Here is a 21,831-nt window from a genome sequence, read left to right as displayed (position 1 = left end):
ATTTCCTTCGTCTTCCCCACATTAATGCAGAGGTTGTTTGCTCTGCACCAGTCCTCGAGTTCTTCCACCTCCTGTCTGTAAAAGGACTCATCGTCATGGGATATCAATCCCATCACAGCCGTGTCATCAGCAAACTTCACAATATGACTGCCTGGATATTTAGCCGAGCAGATAGGTCCTTTAAAGTATCTTAGAGAGGTGAGGTGTCCAAGTCACAACATCTAACTACTGGGGTGCCTCAGGGCTCAGTTCTTGGACCACTTCTCTTCTCTGTCTACATGGCATCATTAGGTTCTGTCATTCAGAAACATGGCTTTTCATACCACTGCTATGCTGATGACACTCAACTCTACCTCTCATTCCATCCTGATGATCCGACGGTAGCTATTCGCATCTCAGCTTGTCTAACACACATTTCTTCCTGGATGATGGACCATCACCTTCAACTCAACCTTGCCAAGACAGAACTGCTTGTGATTCCAGCAAACCCATCGTTTCATCACAATTTTACCATCAAGTTAGGCACATCACACCATAACTCCTTCAAAAAACAGCTAGAAGCCTTGGAGTTATGATTGATGATCAGCTGACTTTCTCAGACCACATTGCTAAAACTGTCCAATCCTGCAGATTTGCTTTATTCAACATCAAGAAGATCAAGCCCTTTCTTTCTGAACATGCTGCACAACTCCTTGTTCAAGCTCTTGTTATGTCCAGGCTGGACTATTGCAATGCTCTCTTGGCAGGTCTTCCAGCCAATTCTATCAAACCTTCACAATTAATTCAGAACGCGGCAGTAAGATTAATTTTTAATGAGCCAAAAAGAATACACGTCACACCACACCTGTTTATCAATTTGCACTGGCTTCCAATAGCTGCTCGCATATAATTAAAGGCACTGATGTTTGCCTACAAAACTACCACTGGCTCTGCACCCATTTACCTAAATTTGTTACTTCAGACTTATGTGCCCTCTAGAAGCTTGCGTTCTGCAAGTGAACGTCGCTTGATTGTGCCATCCCAAAGAAGCACAAAGTCACTTTTACGGACTTTTAAATTAAATGTTCCCTCCTAGTGGAATGACCTCCCCAACTTAATCCGGACAGCTGAGTCCTTAGCCATCTTCAAGAATCGGCTTAAAACACATCTCTTCCATCTTTATTTGACCCTCTAACTTTAACACTCACTATTCTAATTCTATTCTTAAAAAAAATCTGTATTTTTGTATCTGTATTCTATTTTCTTTTCATTTATTATGCAATTGTGTGTGTGTGTGTGTGTGTGTGTATGTGTAAAGATCTCTAACACTAGCTTGCTCTATTCTTTTTTTTATTCTATCTGTTTTCTTTTTATTTATCATATTATTTAAAATCCCATGCTACGTGTACGTACTGTGTTAACCTAACTGAGACTTGTTATAGCACTTATATTTCATTGCTCTTTTTGTTGTTTTTGATTGCTTCCACTGTCCTCATCTGTTAGTCGCTTTGGATAGAAGCGTCTGCTAAATTAATAAATGTAGATGTTTTCTAGCATGTTCTAGCCTTTTTTTTGTTCATTTTGTGCATAGTGGACTGTCAAAATTAGTGAGTGGATCAATGCAAAGTCAATGATCCATAACAGTCAAATTGTTGCATGCCTAATGCACATTTCTTGCCCAGTTTGCACAATTACAATACTATAATCAACTCAAGAAGCCCTGGGTTATTTGGATGTGATTTGATTTTGAAACACATGCACATATATAAAGTCTAGGCTGCAAATAAGCTTCCGAAGATACCGTTCATTGAACTCAAACACCCACCACCATATTTAATATTGTATGGGGTAAGTTGTCATTCAATAGGTATTTCAGCTAAAACTAAACAACTGTGAAACACACACACACACTCACAAAAAACACAAAAGTATCAAACCATTGTTCTAACCAATATTTTTAAATCATATAAAATTGAAATTGGCAGTATACCTACTACATAGTAATAATAAATTACAGATATTCTGAAAGCGTTTGAGAATTAGTATTTTGTGTTAGCAAAAATTGGTGTTTTGTGGGCATTGTTGTTGTGACTATGGTAAATGTCCACTAGAGGGAGGTAGTATGTTATAAAACTGTGTATCCCCCTGTGCAGGTGTAGGAATTTCATTTAATCCAGTACCATCAAACATACCTTTTTATCTTTTAGGGTTTCTTTACAGTTTTTCCTCACACAATTAATAAATGATGAAATGTATGTGAGTCTTTCGTTAAAAGTACTATGTCGAATAAATAGTAAATATGTACTCTGAAGGGGGAAAAAATACATTATCTCTATTAAAACATAGCCTACATCTGTATGATATGTATAAAATTACTAATAAACTAAATTCATATTTCCGAGAAAAAAAGAGTGAGAGAGGAATATAAGCAGTGAGGTCCACATTCTGTCGTCACGTCCTCAGCGAATAAAAAGTCAGAAATGACATTTTTGTCCGTGCAGCAGTTGGTGAAAAATGATCGAGGATGAAACTGTACCATATTCCACTGGATTTGTAGTCCGGCGCTCGACGAACTCCCATTAAGTGTGACTATCCCGCCCGCCGGGAGGAACTACAACTCCCATGAAACCACCGCAGCGCTTCTGTTAATATCAATATGGCTTCTGTCAGTCAGACAAAGGCGAATCAGTTTTTGCCCTGAAATGAAATCAAATTAGGGAAAGGTAGCGGGAGAGTCGGACATCGTCCTGTTTTGCTGGTTCATGTCTGGCGACGGGGATTAAAGAGACGGAAACACTGTAGGTTGAGTTGAATAAATGCTGTGGTGCACGGAGGCCCCGCACGCGCACAATCAGGTAAGTCTGATTGTGAGATGCCAAATTATAAGAAAGGCGTCATTTGTTAAATCTGTCTGGAGACGTGGAACATGCATTCATGTATAAATGACGCTCGGAGGGAACTGAGCTCGGTTCGACCGCTGGGTCGCATGTAGAGTCACATCTGCTCTCATTCTGCGCTGGGATAGGGCTTTAGAAAAGAAATGCCAGCAACTGTGCAACAACTTACTCTTATGTTGACATTGGTGAAATGAACTATTAGTTGTGTTGATGCTAATCTCTTTGCATTTATAACTATGACTTATTTATGTATATGTTGTATATTATTATGTTTTGTGTTTTAACAAGGTGCTGACAGCATCCTAGAGCTGTGGTGTTATTTGGGTACGGGGTGTGTTTAAATTGGGTTAAGGTGACGTCTGGTGAATATAGGCTTGATGGTTTATGCAAATTGTATTATTATTTATTTTTTTTCAATAGCAGTTATTTTTTATTTAGAGAAGGCGGCCCTATTAAGACACTAAATTCAAAGTTGTGCATGTTTTCTTATAGATACTATATGTTAATAGTAAATAAAGTGTATGCAATATACGAGCAATCCAACTGATCAAATTAAATTGCTTTGCAAATGATAAATCCAGACGTTTTTCTAATGTAAAGTGCATTTGTATCTCATCATGCTTTATTGTAAATTCTTCACATTGCATTACATTAAATAATTTAAATGTATTTCTGACTGAGCAGCCTACCTGACAAACTGCAAAAACTGCTGATGAAGCTAAAATATGGATCATGGTTTTTTAGTTTACTTATAGGTTAGGCTTATATGAAGCAGGGAATAAGGGTTAACAGTGCACATTATAAGCATTCCTTATAAGCCCTCAGGACAAAAAAGTGTTATGCTTATGGATAATAATTAAGAGACCGAGTTTAAAATCTTTGTAGTTTTTTTCTCAAATAGTTTGTATAATATTTTAATGTATAATTAAAAGTGTTTATTTATTAATTTTTTTTTTTTTTTTTTTTTTTAAGTTTTGTTCTACTGCATCTTTGTGAGCATCATTTAAGCAGTGTCATGTGCTTGTTACAAATATAACCTTTTAAAAGCCTGAGAATTGCCTTTAAAAGTAAGGAAAATAAATAATTTGGGATGCATTTGATTTATTACCTGTTAATTTTAAATTCAAAATAGCTTCTTGAATTGCAATAACAGCTTCACTATATGCAGTTTTGTGTGGCCTGAAAAAATATTTTTATTTATGCTTCTGTAGAAAATGTAGATTTTCTGTAGATGCTTATCACATTGTTTATTTATAGAAATAACTTTAATTGTAGAAGCACAGTGAGCATCAGGTACTTCAGACACATGTTCTGGATGGTCTCTGTTTTCATTGATCAGTGGATTTGAAGGTCTAATAATTACCAGCTGTCTCTAGAGGTTAAATTGATATGTTAAAGATCACAGTAACTTACATATGCAACAAATGGGCTGTAAAAATAGTTGAAAATTATGGAGAATTGAAGTAATAAGAGATTTGGGCTTTTTGTGGATGCCGTGCTGATGAAGAGAACCAGGGGCATATGGACAAAATCAACTTTGATCTTGAGCTGCTGTAAAACAGATGAGTTTTTGTGCTGCTGCCTCAGTACTGTAGTTTCATAACTTTAATCTATAGATGCTTTTATGGTTCCATGCATATGTCAGATAAGACTATGAATATGCAAATAAAAGAAACAGTGAGCAACACTAAACTCTAAAACTCCCCAGAGCATTAAAAAGTTATTAAAATTGCATGCACACCAGTAGCCTTGCATTTACTGCTTGATATAGTGAGATTGCATCTTCATTGATGATTGTTAAAAGTAGCGATTATTTGTGTTACTTGTTTCATGTGTGCAGACCAGTTAACTGAGTTGGTTTGTCATCACCAAGTGCGGAGAAGTGGTTGTGCGTGCCTGTGATTTATCACGTCTACATATAAACGTTTCTCAATTCTTGTTTCACTGTGGTTTATCTGCTAGCATATTTAAAAAAAGATTTGATGTCTGAGGTGACACCTTTACATTTGTAATTACATTTTTATTCTCATATCAGAAAGACTGAAAATGTATATGTGGTGCACGCATCCGTGGGACAATAGGGGATTTTTATTTTATGACTTGTATTGTTCGGTTTCTAACACCAAAGGCTTGTTTTTTGGAAGATCCAAAAAATGAAATATTGAACAAATCCTTTTTTCCAGATTTATTGTTGTTTTTGCTGATTCGCTGTATCTGATGCCTCTGGATAATTAAACCTTTTGAAGCTTTTTAAGGGTGCTTGGGTGAGCAGAAATCTTTTATGCAATTTATGCAGCGCAGACACCAGGAGACAGTCGTACTCACTCATCAGCAGAATTTATTCTTGAAGAACATGTCGCAGGGAAGTTGAAATCTTCATTTTGTTAAAAGGAGCCTCACCGTTTTCTCGTTTGCTTGATTGCATTACGCTGTGCCATATGGAATGCATATTGCGCTGGCACGAGTTTTGCATTTGCAGCGTCATAACTTGTAGCTTCCTTTTAAAACTCGAAATGAATTGAAATTCGGTGTGTTACGGGGCAACAATTCGGCAGAAGCACGCATGTGTGGGCAACAGCCTGGCATTGAGAGAACTATTCTCAGACAAACGCCTATACGGAGTGATTCATCCTCAGCTTCTTCACTGAAAGTAGGTTGGCCGCCTCGAATGGAATTTTTCTTGGCAGTTTTCCCTAAAGTTAACCTCCTTCCCCCTCCTCACGTGTCCCAGCTTTCTGCTGTTTAAAGTCTATTAAAAATTCTGTGGTAATGCATGCAGTGTCTTTGCCTTGACCTCAGACAGGCTCCACACTTCTGTTGCAATGATAGGTCGATAAAGGTGCGGTGACTTTGACATTTTCTTGGAAGAATAATGCTTTAGTTAGGGCTCATGCGCATGCGGCCCCTGCTACACCTCCTCCACTGCATTTCTCAAACAAAAACATTGTTTTTTTTAGTCTAGGCTGTGTTGTTTTGATTTTTATAACTATGCAGCCATGCGTCTTGTTTTATCAGCATTTCCTCCAGCATCAGTTCTCTAATGCAGCAGCTCTCTCTCTTTTTCTTGGCAGAATGTCCCATTACACAGATGAGCCTCGTTTTACCATTGAGCAGATTGACTTGCTGCAGCGGCTACGTCGGAGCGGCATGACAAAGCAAGAGATTTTGCATGCCCTGGACACCCTCGACCGGCTGGACCGTGAGCACGTGGAGAAGTTCGGCCACCGTCACGTCCACAGCGGAAGCGGCAATGACAGCAACGCCACCACCTCTTCCAACTCCTGCACTACCTCCTCTAACAACCTCACAGCCTCTTCTTCAACGACCTCTAAGGCCACGCAGACGGGATACCGTGGCAATGGCCTCTCTCCCTCCCCTAGCAACAGCTATGACACCTCCCCGCCCCCGACGGTCCCCACCCCTGTTCCGGTAGTAGCACCCATGGTCCAAAATGGACGGGACGGCCTCGCCACTATGCCCAACGGGAAGCTCTCTCCGCCCCGCTTCACTGTTAGCAACACCTCCTCGCGGGCGTTTGCATTCGAGCTTCCAGATGAGGAAGCGGACATCGATGACAAAGTCGAGGAGCTCATGAGGTAGGTGGGAAACTCTTGGGATGGGACGGTTGCAATAACTGAAAAAAAACTGGATGGTTACAATACAAAAACAATACGAACATTAAAGTTGCAGGCAGCATTGAAACGGCCCTCACACCCAGTATCACGCTTAGCGGTGGTGCTTTTACTAGAACTGAATTTGGGCAAGGGCTTGTGTCCAGGACAGGACTCTTATAAAGCATGTGAAGTTTATGGCAGATCGCATATTGTATGCCTGAATTCTAACAACTTCCTATATTATGGCGAAATATCGAAGTTTTTCAGGCTGTCTGACAAACTCAAGATCTTTGCGATTTAACGTCACAAAGGGCTTTAGATTATGCTACATTTGGTGTTGATCTGTTTAAATCTCTAGGAAGAGTTTGTTAAAATTCAATGCCTGAAAATGGCAAAAACGGCACGAAACTTGCAGAGAAAATTCTAAATGACAGACTTCCAGGTGGGTTTCAGACTTCGCACTGGATGACTTTTTTGTAAGTATTGGTGTGATACATGTGTCTACCTTATACCTAAACTTTGTATTTGGATGATACCTCGAAATACAGTGTAAAAACAACAACAACAAAAAAACTGTGTACAGGTGCATCTCAGAAAATTTCAATATCGTGAAAAAGTTTTTTTTTTTTTTTTTTTTTTTTTTTTTTTTTTTTAAAGTGAAACATCCATATATTCTAGATTAATTACATGTAAAGTAAGTCATTTCTAAAGTTTTTTTTGTTTTTTTTTTAATTTTGTTGATTGGAGCCTAAAGCTCATTCTGTATCTCAAAATATTACAATATTTCCTAAGATCAATAATTCAAGTTCTTTAAAGTATGTTCATTTATGCACTCAATGCTTGGTCGAGGCTCCTTTAGCTCATATTCCAGCATCGGTGATGTGTGGCATGCAAGCGATCAGTCTGTGACACTGCTGAGACACTATTGAAACCCAGGTTTCTTTAATAGCAGCCTTCAGCTCATCTGTATTCAACTGTTTCTCTTCTTTCTCTTGAAAATATCCCATGGATTCCATATGGAGTTCAGGTCAGGCATGTTGGCCGGCCAATCAAACACAGTAATATGAGGGTCAGCAAACCAAACGAGTTACAAATCATTCATGTCAGTCATTAACACTCATAAACCCACTCGTAAACTGAAATAAACTATGTATTTGCCATTTGTGAAGCTTAAATGAGTGTTTTTAATACTGACTGGTTGTTGATTTGACAACATATAGTTAAAGACAAGCATTAGGAACATTTTTGTTGTATAAAAATGGTTCTTTAAGAAATGTTGCCAAAAATAGTGTTGCTGTTTTTCATTTGATGTCTGTTGTTGTAGAATGGACAGTGCTATAATTAAAGAAGAGATTAAAGCCTTCTTGGGGAACCGGCGAATATCACAGGCAGTAGTTGCCCAAGTTACAGGTTAGTTTGCTCTGGCTTTTGGTTTTCCAAAATGAATAACAGATATATTGTGATTTATCCTGTGACCGTGATATTTCCCTTGTTATTTTGTATAATAAAAAAGACAGCCGTTAAAGCACACCTTGATATTTAGTTATTTCTAACATCAGCTGTATGGCTGCTTTTTATTACAGTTGTGGGATTTGTCATGGCAGGCCTTGGAAAGGCATATGCAAGTCAGATTTTGCCCTAAGAAGCTGTGTTGTTTTGTGCAGGTATCAGTCAGAGCCGGATCTCTCATTGGCTGCTCCAGCAGGGCTCAGACCTCAGCGAGCAGAAGAAGAGAGCCTTCTACCGCTGGTACCAACTAGAGAAAACTACACCTGGTAATACACAACCCCAGTGTCATTTACCCATGTAGGACGTCCAACAACTTTCTGTCATCTAATAACTTTAAACCCTAGACATCTTTGGTTGATAAAAATGTTGTTCTATCATATCATATCGTATACAATAATATCAATACAGTGCTGCTTTGCAAAGTTACAAAACATTGAGGTGGTAAAATAGTTCATAATTTGTATATTATTGTTTATTTATTTGTTATAGATTCTTTCTATACAACACAATATGACCATTAAAAAAATATAATGATAGAAATGATAATTCTGTATTGCAAAATTGGGTCAATCATTTTACAAGCTGCTATATGTAGGTTTTATTTCATCGTTTTGTCATTTGATACTGATACTGTTGTTTTAATTAGCTTTTATATTGAATTCTGAATATTTAATATTCCTGCGACATTAAATGGTGCTTAATATAAACCTTAAAAGAAAAGTTCAGCCAAAAATGAACATCCTGTCATTTACTCAACCTCAAGTAGTTGTATTCTTTTAGCATTCTTCAAAATACCTTCTTTTGTGTTTAACAGAAGAAAGATGTTCATAAAACATGAGTGAGTACATGACGAAAAAATATACATTTTGGGGTGAACTGTACCTTTTAATATATGCATGTATACAGCATTAAATGGCATTGAAAAAAAGAATAAACTCATCTCCAAAGCCTTTAATTTTAGAAAACCTCTTGTGCTCCTTCAGTTTTCTCCAAGCTGATCTGAGAGAAGATGCCAGACATTCAGTGAATATTAGAAGGTCACGACCCAAACCCCAGAGTGCCGCTTTTCTCATTATCTTGTGCTTCCGGACCAGCTAAAAGGCTTTGGTCTCCTCAGAAGCACACAGACTGTTTTCCTTATAAAACTTCATCTGAGATGACGTGACCTGTTTGTGTCCCAGGTGCAACACTAGCGATGCGGCCCACCCCGGTGGCCCTGGAGGACATTGTGGAGTGGCGTCAAACCCCTCCTCCCATTAGCAGCACCCAGGGCAGCTTCCGTCTGCGGCGAGGCAGCCGCTTCACCTGGAGGAAAGAGTGTCTGGCGGTGATGGAGAGGTGAGAGGATGTGGTATATTGTGTGAATGGTCAGGACAGGACACTGTGGGTCAATACTGACCCACAATGGATAATGGATGACCTTTTGATTTTGAAATCTTTAGGGGGGAACACTTTACAAGAACATTCCAAGTTGTGTTAACATTATTTAATGGACCTGAGTTAGTATAGCAAACATGTAAATACTGTAACATGTCTATTGTTAATTAGTTTTAGTTAATCCATTAACTAATATTAACTAAGGGATCCTTATTAAGTTTTTAAGAGTTTTACAGTCTGTTACTAGCTTAAGATTCTTATTAGAAAACAAATGCTAATTGATAAATGAATTGATTTAATACTAACTTCTGCAAATTTCCCCATTTCAATAATTAATTGTTTAATAGATAGTTGTTTATAATGCAGAATCACAGGTGGTAACAGGACTGAACAACAAACATTTTGTACAGCTTTCAATAATCACTATATGTCACACCTGTTTTACCATTGTCACAATACCTGTTGGTATTGTGACAATGTTAAAACAATCAACCTAAATCTAGATTGAACGAAGACATAATCCAAGCATATATTTAAAAGCTATGAAATGTGTTATAAAAACGTTATCTGCCTTACACTGTTCATCTTATGCTTTCGCACAAGTTATTTCAATGATAACCAGTACCCCGATGAAGCCAAGCGAGAGGAAATTGCCAACGCCTGCAATGCAGTTATTCAGAAACCAGGTAGAACGTTTAAACACCAGCTCCATAAAGAAGATGAATGCATGTGTAAATGCCTGTTATCGTGGCCCCAGACATTATTGATGAGCTCTGCTGTGATTTGATTAAGGGAAGAAGCTTTCAGATCTTGAGAGGGTCACGTCTCTGAAAGTTTACAACTGGTTTGCCAACAGACGGAAGGAAATTAAGAGAAGAGCCAACATAGGTAATGTTGAAGCCCTCTGGGGACAGACAAATCTCGAATTACATGCAACAATGCATTTTGAATATGGACAATGTAATTATTCCATTGCGTTGTTATCACCGTGCTGCAGCTGTCTCATTCAAAATGTGCATTCCTCAGAAATATTGAATTTACAGACAAAATGCCTTTCAGAAAACATGTTGGGTACATCCTAATGTGCTCAGATATGTTATGGCAAGGTCTGTTTTTTTATAAGAAGCAGCAATCCTGGAGAGTCATGGGATTGATGTCCAAAGCCCGGGAGGTCATTCCAACAGCGATGAGATCGATGGAAATGACTACGCTGTGCCAGTAGCTGCTGACCAAGTTTTGGGAATGGTAAGGGAATTTTTTTTCACAATAAATTAACCATTCCTACGTATTTCTGCTAGGATGGCCTATCTTTTAATTGTAAAAAAAATGCTAATGATAATAATTAAATCTTAGAATGTTTTTTTAGAATAATGTTACATTTATATATAATATTTTTTTCTTTTGATTTTTCTTTTCTTTTTTAATTTATTTAATTGGCCAATACCAATTAGATAATAATTACTCTCATGTTGTTATGGCTGATATATATATATATATATACTATTTAGTATATAGTATTTTATATTTATATCATATATATGTTTTCATATATTTTATCCAAGATTAATAAAATATTCTGGCTTATACTGATTAGGTAATAAGTATTGTCATGCTATGGCTGATAATCACTATATGGTTGATATTCAAATTTAATGCTGTTTTGTAAATAAAATAAATGATTTTAAATGCTGCATATGAATTAAGTAAAGACAGCAGAGGTCAGTCTAAATTCGAAAATGGGGAAAATGAAAATGGACAAATATCCAATTCTAGCCAACAATCCAGTAAATCCATGAATAAGTAGCCAAAATTCCGAAATGGTACCAATATACCATGAGTTGGATGAAATATTTCATGCTCTTCTGTCTTTTAATGAGACAAAGTCATTCAAACAAGCTTTCAGAGGCAAAAGCAGAGGGCTTCAGACCAATCTCTGGTTTTCTACTTCCTTATAGGATGACAACACCGGCCCAATCGAACACCAGGACCCCATAGCTTTGGCAGTGGAGATGGCGGCTGTCAATCACAGCATCCTGGCACTGGCGAGGCAGGGCGGAGCCACCAGTGACATCAAGACAGAGGTGCTGGACGACGAGTGAGAATCTTCCCTGTGGAGCACGGAGGGAAGCCGAAGGAGAAATGTGGGGTTACGAAAACAAAGCCAAACAGTTTGCGCGTGAACTGTTATTATGAGGAATATGGCCAGGTCGTGGATGACCAAAGTGAATGCGGATGTTAAAAAAGACTGTTAACCCAACATTCCCCCTCCTCCTCCCTCCTACATGTGACACCTAAATAGACTTTCCATTCAAACCGTTCTCCTACATGAAGTGGGTTGGGGAGGCGCTGCAATTAAACTGTTGATCAAACACGTTCACTTAAAACTTCATGCGACATATCACCCTGCCATCTCACACTTGGATAGTGAATTTCGCCTCTCAGTTTTCCTTCTTTCAGGAAGTCTTCTTTGCAGGATATAAGAGGTCAGTATCATACTAAATGTTCACTGCCTCAGTCTCTCCAGGGAAAGTGTGTTGGGAAGCATATTCTCTCTCACTTCTTAACTTATTTCTTTATGTACGTGCAGTCCAGCGTTGCTGAAATTGTGTTTAAACTTGTACAGTTGTCACCAGGGTCTAAAGTTAACACTCGCCTACCATCAACCTGCGACTTTGCCAAGTCTGCTCTGCCAAGCATTAACAGACTAGACAAAAAATAAATAAAAAATACTGGCTAGTTGGTAAGTCTTGCTGAGAAGTGCAAAATAGTTTGGTACTGTAATTCAAAATTGAGTAGTTTATTGGCGTCTACATAAAATGTTTTTGCGTTCAAAAACAGCTCTTAAGGCATGTTTTTAACATTTTATTTTTAAATAACATTATTTTAACGTTATTTTAACATCATATGTTGTCTTAAAAATGACTGAGAGACTAAAAAAACATTGCCATAGTATGGGTGGGCGATATGACCAAAATCAAAAGATTTATTTCTCGGTAACAAAATATATGTCATTTTTGGTCTTTATGATATCAAATTTTAATGATTGAAATTTTATAATTCTTGTTACCAGTGTCAATATCACAAAGAACTAATACTAGTCAAGAAAAAAAAAAACTCGAGCTCACTAAAGACAAGTAAACAGTCAGTGATTAAATAAGAATAAGACACTAATTACAAGCAACAGGAAAAAAAAAACCTACAGTGGAACAAATGAATACATTTTACATCAAGTTATCAAAATGTTTAAAAACACTGCATATTCTTTAGTGTAAATTAAATATATATATTTCTTCTCATTAAAGTTACAAAAGTCAAAAGCAGTGAGAGATTTTCTATATTAGACTAGAAATATTAGACTGCTGTCAGTTTAAGAGCTCCTCAGATTCAATATACTGTTACACATGTGTTTTCTTTCTCAGCTGTTTGCTTTCACTGAAGACCTAAATCACTGAGTTTATTAAGATATTTGCAAAGATGGGCATTTTGACATACAAGTGTTTCTATTTAACTGTTTAATGCCTATAAAGTGGCAAAAATAACTCTTAATATTCCTGCGCTCTATGAGCAACGTCTTCAGGTGCGCGCCTCTCTGACAATGCTCAAAAACAGTCTCTCCGACATTGCGCACATATAGTAAAACTATTTCACTGCTGATTGCATTTCAACGGCTTAACAAAACTTAAAAATTCATGCAAACGAAAAGCTTTCATGATCACGTAGCACAGCAACATTTAGCATTTAACCGAAATAGAGATGCCAGTCCAAAATCTCAAACCATTGACACATTTCTATATATATCACCCACCCCTATGTGATACGCAGTCTTTCTGAATGTGTAAAGATGCAGCTCCTGGATGAGTTTCATCATGAAGAATATATCACAGCTAATGTGTAGCATGTTAATTAAAGCATCACTACTAAAATATCTAAACTGAAAGCAGCAAAAAATGGAAACGTAAATTGAATAATTGGTTGAATGATTAATTGTAACTCATAATAACTAAACATATTACGTCTTAAAGAAAAATTGTAATAAATTTGCTGAAAATGTACTCCCCTTTAGGCCATCCAATATGTAGATGAGTTTCTTAAACAGAACAGATTATTACGTAGCTTGCTCGCCAATTAGATCCTTTGCAGTGAATGGGTGCCATCAGAATGAGAGTCCAAACAGCTGATAAAAACATCACTATAATCCACACAAATCCTGTCCATCAGTTAATGTCTCATGAAGCGAAAAAGCTGCATGTTTATAAGAAACAAATCTTATCATTATAATATTTTTAACTGTGACGCAATACTATATTTCTCCACATCAACATCATGGATTGAGTACATTTTCTGCAAAAAAAACATCAAAATGTAGTCATCATTGTGACAAGAATTAAGTAAATTAAAATACAGTTTTATGACCAGTATGAAATACTTGTCATTGTGAAATTGGCAAACCGTTAATTGTGGACCCTGGTTGTCAGCGTAAAAGTTGCATAGGACTGTTTTTGCAGTACCATAACCGGCCTGCTGGCTTCAGCAATTATGTATTGCACTTTTAATTCCTAGCGGCAGCTTATTTATGTTCCTGCCACTACACAACTGTGCATCTCTGCAGGGAGGCGTCGAAGGCTGTCTGGAAGCTGAAGCCTACTCGTGAAGATTGTGCCATTATATTTCCGCATTAGCAGTCTAGAAATTCAGTCGGGCTCTTCTGCAGGCCTCTCTTAAAGCAATCAGAAAACAGCCGTTTATTTGAACGTATATAACCTCAAAGTGTTCTACTCAGCCGATAACTGTGCAGACGTTTCAGCAGCACGCGGCTGGAAAATGTTGTAGCATTGGGAATTTCTTCGTCTCAGCGAATGGGATAACACTTGACAATCAGGGTGACGACGTTCCAGTACACACACACAAAAAAAAAAACCTGTTGGTGTTTGCCCACGTATCCAAATAATGGGTTTCTCTGGAAAGTAATGATATCTAAAATCCTTCCAATGGGAATTAATAACTGTCATTTCTGAAATTAAAGTGGATTTAACCACTCTAATAAATATCCCATGTAATTGCTTGTTTTTTGTTGAATAATCATAAAATGTCACTTTAAGGGGGAGGGTTATGGTGCTTTGGGTTCTTTACCCCAACCTACATATATATGCTTTTTTTTTTGTTTCATTTATCTGGTACTGTTTCAAAGAAAGAACTTAAGAGGGATGAACTAGTTCAGGTTATTTTTATTTGTGCTTCAGAATTGAAATATGGTGCTTATTTAAAGAAAAAAAAAATGAAAGGAGATACTAACCACATGCCCTCTCCCACCTTATACAGTCTTTCCTCTTTGCCTTTTAGGAAGCTGCTTTCTGTGTATAATGCACATCATTGCAGTCACAAATAAGCTTTTTTTAGACGTATCAAAATAGCTATCGAATGACAAACCTGTGAAAAGTATCAGCTGCTTCAAAAGTTCTCTCAGAATGTCTGAAACACCATTTCAACTCATCTACACACCTTTGTTCCTATTGAGCGTAAGATTTCGGTCGATGAGATCGGCACTAGCTAACAAACAAGCTCGTATTTAAAGAGTCAGTCGCAGCCGAACGTGAATTTTGAACATGGGCTTCAGCCTTAATGCAAGTATTTTTAAGCACTTAAATTACAGAATGTGTAAAATCATGTCAACACGTCATTTCTGTGAAAATTAACTGTAGATGACGCTGTTTAGGTTAACGTTAATATTCCTAGATGCATTTATTCCATAAATCTACATAAGCTTAACATAAATGTACCAAGTCTATTTGATAAAATAAGTATTGAAAGAATATTGTATGTTAGGAGAGAATATTAATTGGAAATGAAATTTCTCGCTTTAGGAAATTCTGCTAAGCAGATAAATCTGTCAAATTAGACTTTGTTTCTCTAGGTTTCCTTGGAATTTGGTTGAATTAAATCAAGTACAATCTGTTCTTTGGTAAGAGTGACTGGGGCTATTTGGCACATTATTATATATTTTTTTTACTTCATTGGATATTTGACAGTCTACGATTATTGTTAGTGTATATAGAATCATATCTTACAGCCTCTAGAAGTGCTAGTCACATTGGAAACCTGCTGTGTATAAACAGATTTGAGAAAAACAAACAAAAAAACAATCAAATTCTATTAACTTTGGCTAAAAAAGTTCTAAGAATTTCACAAAATTACAACACACAAAACTTGACAATTTGCCCCAACCTGAATTTTGAACCTAAATAAGTTGTCGTAATAAGTTTATATCCACTTTCTTATTTGAATATATAAATAAAATCAGTAAAAAGTAAAATAGAAATTTAAATAAATTTAAATATGAAATTACAGCTTTCTAAGATTTATGTAGTTTAAATCGGTTTTCATTATATAATTGTAATGCAGATTTGATTTTATTGTGTTCAGCAGCTATTAGAAAAGATACTGACATATAAATGCGAAATCATATTTACATTTTTTTGTTTGTTGTTGTTGTAGTTTCTGATCCTTGCGACAGTTTCCCTCTGTGACAACTAGCCCCGGTCTCTGATTTGTATTTCAGAGTTTTTCACCTGAGTCAAAATATTAGATGCTATTATAGCGAGACAATGAACAGTATTGCAAACTGCCAATCATACTTTCAGCTAAAAAAAGTGTAGAATTGTCCTCGAAATGTTTTAAGTCAGCTGGCATTGCCAACCAGATTTGAGCATAAAGCATCATAAGCTTGCACAGCTATCATGTAGTCTTGTATATTTTATTCTAGGATACAGACAGTCCAATCTTACTAACACAGAGTCCCTCAGTAAACGCTTTCTTAGAAACAGTATTGAGGCACAATGTGATGATGGACTAGTGCCCAGTCAGTTACCCAGAAGTCTTTATTAAGCTAGTGTTGGAATGTGTTTGGAACAGAAGTCTGTCTTGAAAGAATGAGGGAACACTTTGACTGTTTTTAATCTGTCCATGTTCAATATGTGAATATATGAAATATATATAAATATATTCTATGACTATAAAAAAAATTCAAAATATATCACTGTTGTATTAACTTGAAATAGTCTAATCATGTATCTCTTATTACAGAATTTAGTGCCTTTTTTGGACAGTAGACTGTTCTGTAATTAATATGTAGTATAAAACACATATGCTGTTACTTTTTTAAGTTTTGTTTTGACACTCTTTTGTTCATTTTCAAACTTTGTTTTAAAGTCGTTTTTATTTTAGAACTGTACCTTCTAGAGAATAAAAACTTGAGCTGAATGACACTGACTGATTAGACTTTTTATACATCGCTTCAGAATTATTAAACCGTGCAAATTCAGAATATTTCTAATTCTGAAATTGTATTGGATTGTTAAATGTCAGTTTTTTGTTTCGTTTTGTTTTTTTTTCCAAAAAAAATCTAAATGTGAACATAGGTACTTGAAGAAAGGTAAGGTAAAGTAAGCTAAGACTGGGACCCCTAAAACCCACTAAATAAAAGACAAAAGTGTAAATCAGTTCACTTTTTATTGTTCTTTACAGTCAGATTATTGTACAGTCAATATAAAGAAATTATTATACATGATTATTCTTTGGATATCAGCATAGAATTGCAGATAATTAAATTAATCAAACCCAGTCTTGTGCTCAGATTGAACTCTCGAGATTCAACTATATACAAAACACATGTATACTCTGGGTTCAAACGCTCCGTATACGGGACAACTTTCATGACATAAAATCATCAGGACGAGGAACAGACTAGTGGTGAAAGATGGAGCCATCCACTCGCTGCTCACAAAAAAGGGAGGGAAAAAAGGAAAAGAAAAAACCTACAAAAGTAGAGCAGCAACTTCCTGCCAAGAGCTTCATCTGACATCTGTGTAAACAGCAGGGCCCAAAGCTTCCTTCAAAACCTCTTTCTCCTGATGCCCTTAAAGGGAAGGATTTCAAACAGGAGTAAAGCACGAGTCTCCACACCTGTATTTAGTATTAAACTTCAAAAGGCCACTGTGTGGTTGCTCGGATATGGCTCTGGATCTACTGTATGCCATTTAAGATGGATCGAGGTGTCATTGCTGCTACTGCAGACTTTGAACAGAATGGATATAGGATGCATTCAACCGTTTTAGTGAGGGGGAAAAAAGGTAAATTGCACTTGAAAACAAAAACACCTAGTACACATCTAGTTAAAAGCAACTATGGTTGAAATGTTGGGCTGTGGAGATCAGCTTACTGAAAATGTCTTCAATAAGTTCATTTCCCCTTTCTTTTTAAAGTAACTCACTACGTTCAAAACAATGAACCATCAAATTCCTACAAGCACTTTTAATGTTATTGCTACAACAGAAATGTATTAAAACTTAGTTGAGACTTGTCATTCTGTAGGCAAATCAATCTATTACCTTTCAATTAATACTTAAAGAATGACTAGGACTTCAAATCCTACCGTCTGAAGCCATTGTTGCTAATCAAAGCAACAAAAATGTTCTGCATGTGTGTGTTTGGTTTGTTTTTTCTCATTATGAATGAGGCACAGATTAAGATGCATGAAAAAAAATATTTACCCAAATTTTTACTGAACACAAACATCAACACCATACTACAGGAGAAATGAAAGGCAACTTCAAAATGTAGAGAAATGCATGTTTTCTTGGATGGAAATGTTGAAATATTTTTGTCTTTTGAGCACCAATTTTTTTTTACAGTTGATTTACAGTGGATCTTCAGTTAGTTTAAGTTAATTTACAACAAAACTAAGTACCCTTTGGGCACATAAGTTATCTACTATGAATCAAATGTGCAAATTAATTTTCCATTCATGGGATTTTTACACTTTATAACTTCAATTTACATAACTACAAACATTAAAATATATTTTAAGAAATTGATATTGCATTAGACTTAAATCACATGATGGTTTCCATATACAGAATATAAAAGGAATGAAATGACACTTTTTCTCCATCATGACGTGAACAAGTATCATATCTGCATGGAATCATGCTCATTAAAAAAAAATCTGAATAAATAAGATGAAGGTATTGCCAGTAATTGGTCCAATACACAAAACTGGAATGTGCTTTTACCATGACCTTCTTGTGGAAGACAGTCCTTAGAAACCAATCAAACTGAGCCACTTTAGAATGCTGCACAAAGTTATTTGAGGTTTTAGTTGTTTCAATAAACCAATTCCAATTAAAAGGCTGCTTACTAAAATGTGCTCCCACCCATCAGATTGTAAATAAGCCACTTAAACCATTAAAAGAGGGTCTAATTAAGCCAGTCGATTAAACCTGAATGTGCCAATTCAGTCAAGTCTAAAAATTCACCATTAGCAATTAAGGATACACACCAATCAGGTGGTTTACTCCAAAATACTGATAAGCAATTCTTCCAATGATAACAAACCAAATAAAATATCCCATCTAGTGGATATAGCCATCCCATCACTGGTCAAGTAATAACAGTACTTTACAATGAAGAATGAAGAAACATCAAAAACCTAAACCCAACTGGGCATATCCAATGCCTCTGATTGGATCCCTGAGATAATCTCTTTCATGTCTACCATTTACCACATTCTAACTAGCGTTACGAAGGTGCAATGAGGGATGCCAAACAAGAAATGGGTTGACTTAAAAGGCACATTCAGGAAACTAAAAATCGACTGTGCAGAGAAGGTCAAATTAAGCATCATTTGTAGTATTAAGTCCAAAAATGGACTCTTAATAAAACCAGGGCACAAACAGAAATGATGAGTTGATCTCAAAGACCCGGAAGATTAATTTTACGGTCAACTCAAAGAGACTTGCTTGAGGAACACAGCTGAAGCAGCATGTTAAAAATTTATAGCACTCCCACATGCTACACATTAGCATAGCACCGGAACTGATAGAGGGGTTTGTGAGGGAATGTTGTACCACCTCCAAGCAAAGTTGGGTATAAGAATGTTCCATTAGCCCAAGCACAGTGATGGGCGGAGTTGAACTCCTCGGTCAGTTTCAGATGTTGCGAGTTTGAGGTTCTGTCCTGCTCAGCTCATTGTCAATTAGCTATTCCAGGATTTGCGATTCTCTCCTTTCTGAATGGCAGTGCCGGCTCCTTCCCTCAGTTGCTGACTGAACTCCCCGCTACGGCGATTTTCTGTATGCCTTTTGGAAGCTTCTCGCCGAGTCAGTCGATCTGGACGGACTAACACCCCGTAACCAGGGTTGCAACGGAAGTACTGGTGGCCTTCGACGGAACCATCATTCTTACCTAGTGGACAAAGGATAGAAAAGGAACCAGGTTGGCAAATCAGTCTCACCAAGGTGTCAAATTACCTAAAAAACTAAATTCCCTTGATCTTTTGATGTATAAGAGGTTTTTGTGCTATAAAGACATTCTGTGCGTTTCAGAACTCAAAACTTTCTCAGTCTGAAAACAGCTTAGATTGAAGCCTGTCTGCCAAAACGACAAGTAGTTGAATGTGCCAATTTATGACATAATAGTGTGACTAAACCCCGCCTCCACAGAAGATCATCAATGCCTGCTTCTACATCGCTGCCTGTTTAGCCCCGCCCACCGATACACACAGGTAGTGTAAATAATGAGAGGCAAACACTTCATTTTACCACGGATTTGTTTACAAACAAGGCACAATTCAACACAGGAATTTCAGAAAGAGAAAGATTAAAACTAAAAGACAATGCTGTGCCGACTATATTGAATCCGACAGTAATGTCAAAACACAAAAGTGTTGAGTAACTGTTTTTATTATGTGGTCTGTTATTACAGATCGTTTGATATGAGCTCAGTATTTATGTGTTTTTAAACGTAAAACACAGCAGCATCCATTTATGAAGGATGTAGGCCGTCAAACATACACAATTGTTAGCCAATCATAACAGTGGGCATTTACTTCAAAATCTGCAATCCTATCGCCTATTCAAAACAGTACAGAAAATAGCCTATTCTAAATTCTATTTTTTGATGGAAAAATTTTAACATTCTAAGTGGACCTCAGAGAACAGTACAAAAAGGCAGTTTATGACCCCTTTGATAATGGAAGATCTAACTCACCCGAGGGGGTGTCCAACTCGACCCCGACCCAGATGCCTTCTGAGAAGTGCGTTGGGCCGATGTAGCGGACCGTGCCGGACTTGTTGGATCCGACAGTGACTCTCCCTCCCACCTTGAGCCATGCAAGTTCCTTGGGTTCCGCATCCTCAAAGGTTATCTCTAGCTTCTCCAGGCTGTCAGTTTGCATTGTGGTTGCTTTTCCATCTCCAAGAATGTTACTGAAAGACCTGAGCTCATTAGCTTTGACCTTCTGGAGGGAGAAAGGGCTGTCTGTGGAGGTACTCAACACCAGGGGAGGGGTTGCATTTAGCTGTGCTTCCTGCTGAGAGGTGGTGACACCATTCCTGTGGGCCACCTGGGTATCTTCCTCTTTTCTAGGCCTGTCAGATCTTAGCCCAGCTTCTACAGGAGCAACAGAGGCATTAACAGGGGTTGATAGACAGTCTTCGTTGTCGTGCCTGGATGCTATGGGACCCGCTTGGGAATTGGGAGTAGGGGTAAGGTCCCCGCAGGCTATGGAGACATCGGAAAGGGTGGCAGTGGAGACGCTAGTAGAAAAATAGCCACTGGAGGACTCGCTGATGGGGCTCAGGGGCAGGTCATGCGGATCATGCACAGAGGACGGGGCATCAGGCCCATCTGAGTGTCTGTCTGAAGCAGGACTCTTCCCCATTACTGCAACCTACGGGGAAGGACGTCCATAACCACAAGGAACATTTAACTACACTTCAACCTATCATCTGACTCTCATACAGAGAGCACATGCTAGGAAAACCACAGATTTAATAGCATGCAATTTACATCACATGCAGGAGAGAAAGACTGGGCTCTTAAAATATCTTCCTAGGCTATACTTTTGCAAAATACAAGTCTGTAACCCAATTCATCATTCATATTTATTTAATTTCGCCAAAGACAGAGCATGAGATCAGAGTGGAGATCTACTTACCGGTTCTATTCTTACTCTTCCTTCATCAGCGTTGTTGGCTGTTTGCATCATTATTCGTGGCATATGCTGGAGAGATGAATGGAACGTATTAAATTTGTTTTTATGATTTTGGTAATGGTTTTTAGAGAGGCGGCACAAAGCTTTATTTAAGTGTCAAGAGTTCATTTTTTATGTCTGGAGCCTTTGGATTACATTTGATCTAAAGTACTGACAGATCAAAAGTCTGCGTGCAGGGGAGGAGTGATGTACACGAAGAAATATCACTGTCATATTTTTTTTCCCTCTACGCCTCCGTCGAAAGCATGCTGGGAGATATGATGAAAGGGTATGGCTTGACAATTAATCTTGGGGAAATTAAACACTGGAGTTTATCTATGGACTCCTGCCTAAAATATAATCAGGTTTCCCTGACATGATTTACTTTGACCAAATAGAGGACACGGTTTTAATCATGGAAACCAAA

At 37.4% G+C, this 21,831-nt stretch overlaps 2 protein-coding genes across 5 annotated transcripts in view; one reads left to right on the top strand and one right to left on the bottom strand.

Moving 5' to 3' along the window:
* Positions 1 to 2,530: 2,530 nt before the first annotated feature.
* On the top strand, positions 2,531 to 12,356 carry hmbox1a (homeobox containing 1a). 3 transcript variants are annotated; one of them, XM_059520083.1, is made up of 9 exons: positions 2,531 to 2,834; positions 5,948 to 6,472; positions 7,815 to 7,900; positions 8,155 to 8,265; positions 9,181 to 9,337; positions 9,980 to 10,062; positions 10,169 to 10,264; positions 10,506 to 10,621; positions 11,332 to 12,356. In XM_059520083.1, exons 2-9 carry the CDS (start codon positions 5,949 to 5,951, stop codon positions 11,473 to 11,475), a joined length of 1,317 nt encoding a protein of 438 aa, XP_059376066.1. In that variant the 5' UTR covers positions 2,531 to 2,834; position 5,948; the 3' UTR covers positions 11,476 to 12,356. The 3 variants fall into 3 exon arrangements, with proteins under 3 accessions (XP_059376066.1, XP_059376065.1, XP_059376064.1); XM_059520082.1 differs by having other exon boundaries at positions 10,503 to 10,621; XM_059520081.1 differs by having other exon boundaries at positions 10,500 to 10,621.
* A 6,814-nt stretch (positions 12,357 to 19,170) lies between these two features.
* Positions 19,171 to 21,831, bottom strand: part of kif13ba (kinesin family member 13Ba) — a 39,290-nt gene continuing 36,629 nt past the window's right edge. For both annotated transcript variants that reach the window (XM_059520094.1, XM_059520093.1), the window contains 3 exons: positions 21,369 to 21,434; positions 20,420 to 21,101; positions 19,171 to 19,615 (listed from right to left, as the gene is read on the bottom strand). In XM_059520094.1, the coding sequence (XP_059376077.1) occupies positions 19,407 to 19,615; positions 20,420 to 21,101; positions 21,369 to 21,434 (957 nt within the window). In that variant the 3' untranslated portion in view covers positions 19,171 to 19,406. The remainder of the gene's footprint in view (positions 19,616 to 20,419; positions 21,102 to 21,368; positions 21,435 to 21,831) is intronic.

Source organism: Carassius carassius, chromosome 32, assembly GCF_963082965.1.
Source record: "Carassius carassius chromosome 32, fCarCar2.1, whole genome shotgun sequence".
Classification (NCBI taxonomy): domain Eukaryota; kingdom Metazoa; phylum Chordata; class Actinopteri; order Cypriniformes; family Cyprinidae; genus Carassius; species Carassius carassius.
This window is presented reverse-complemented; position numbering and strand designations above follow the sequence as displayed.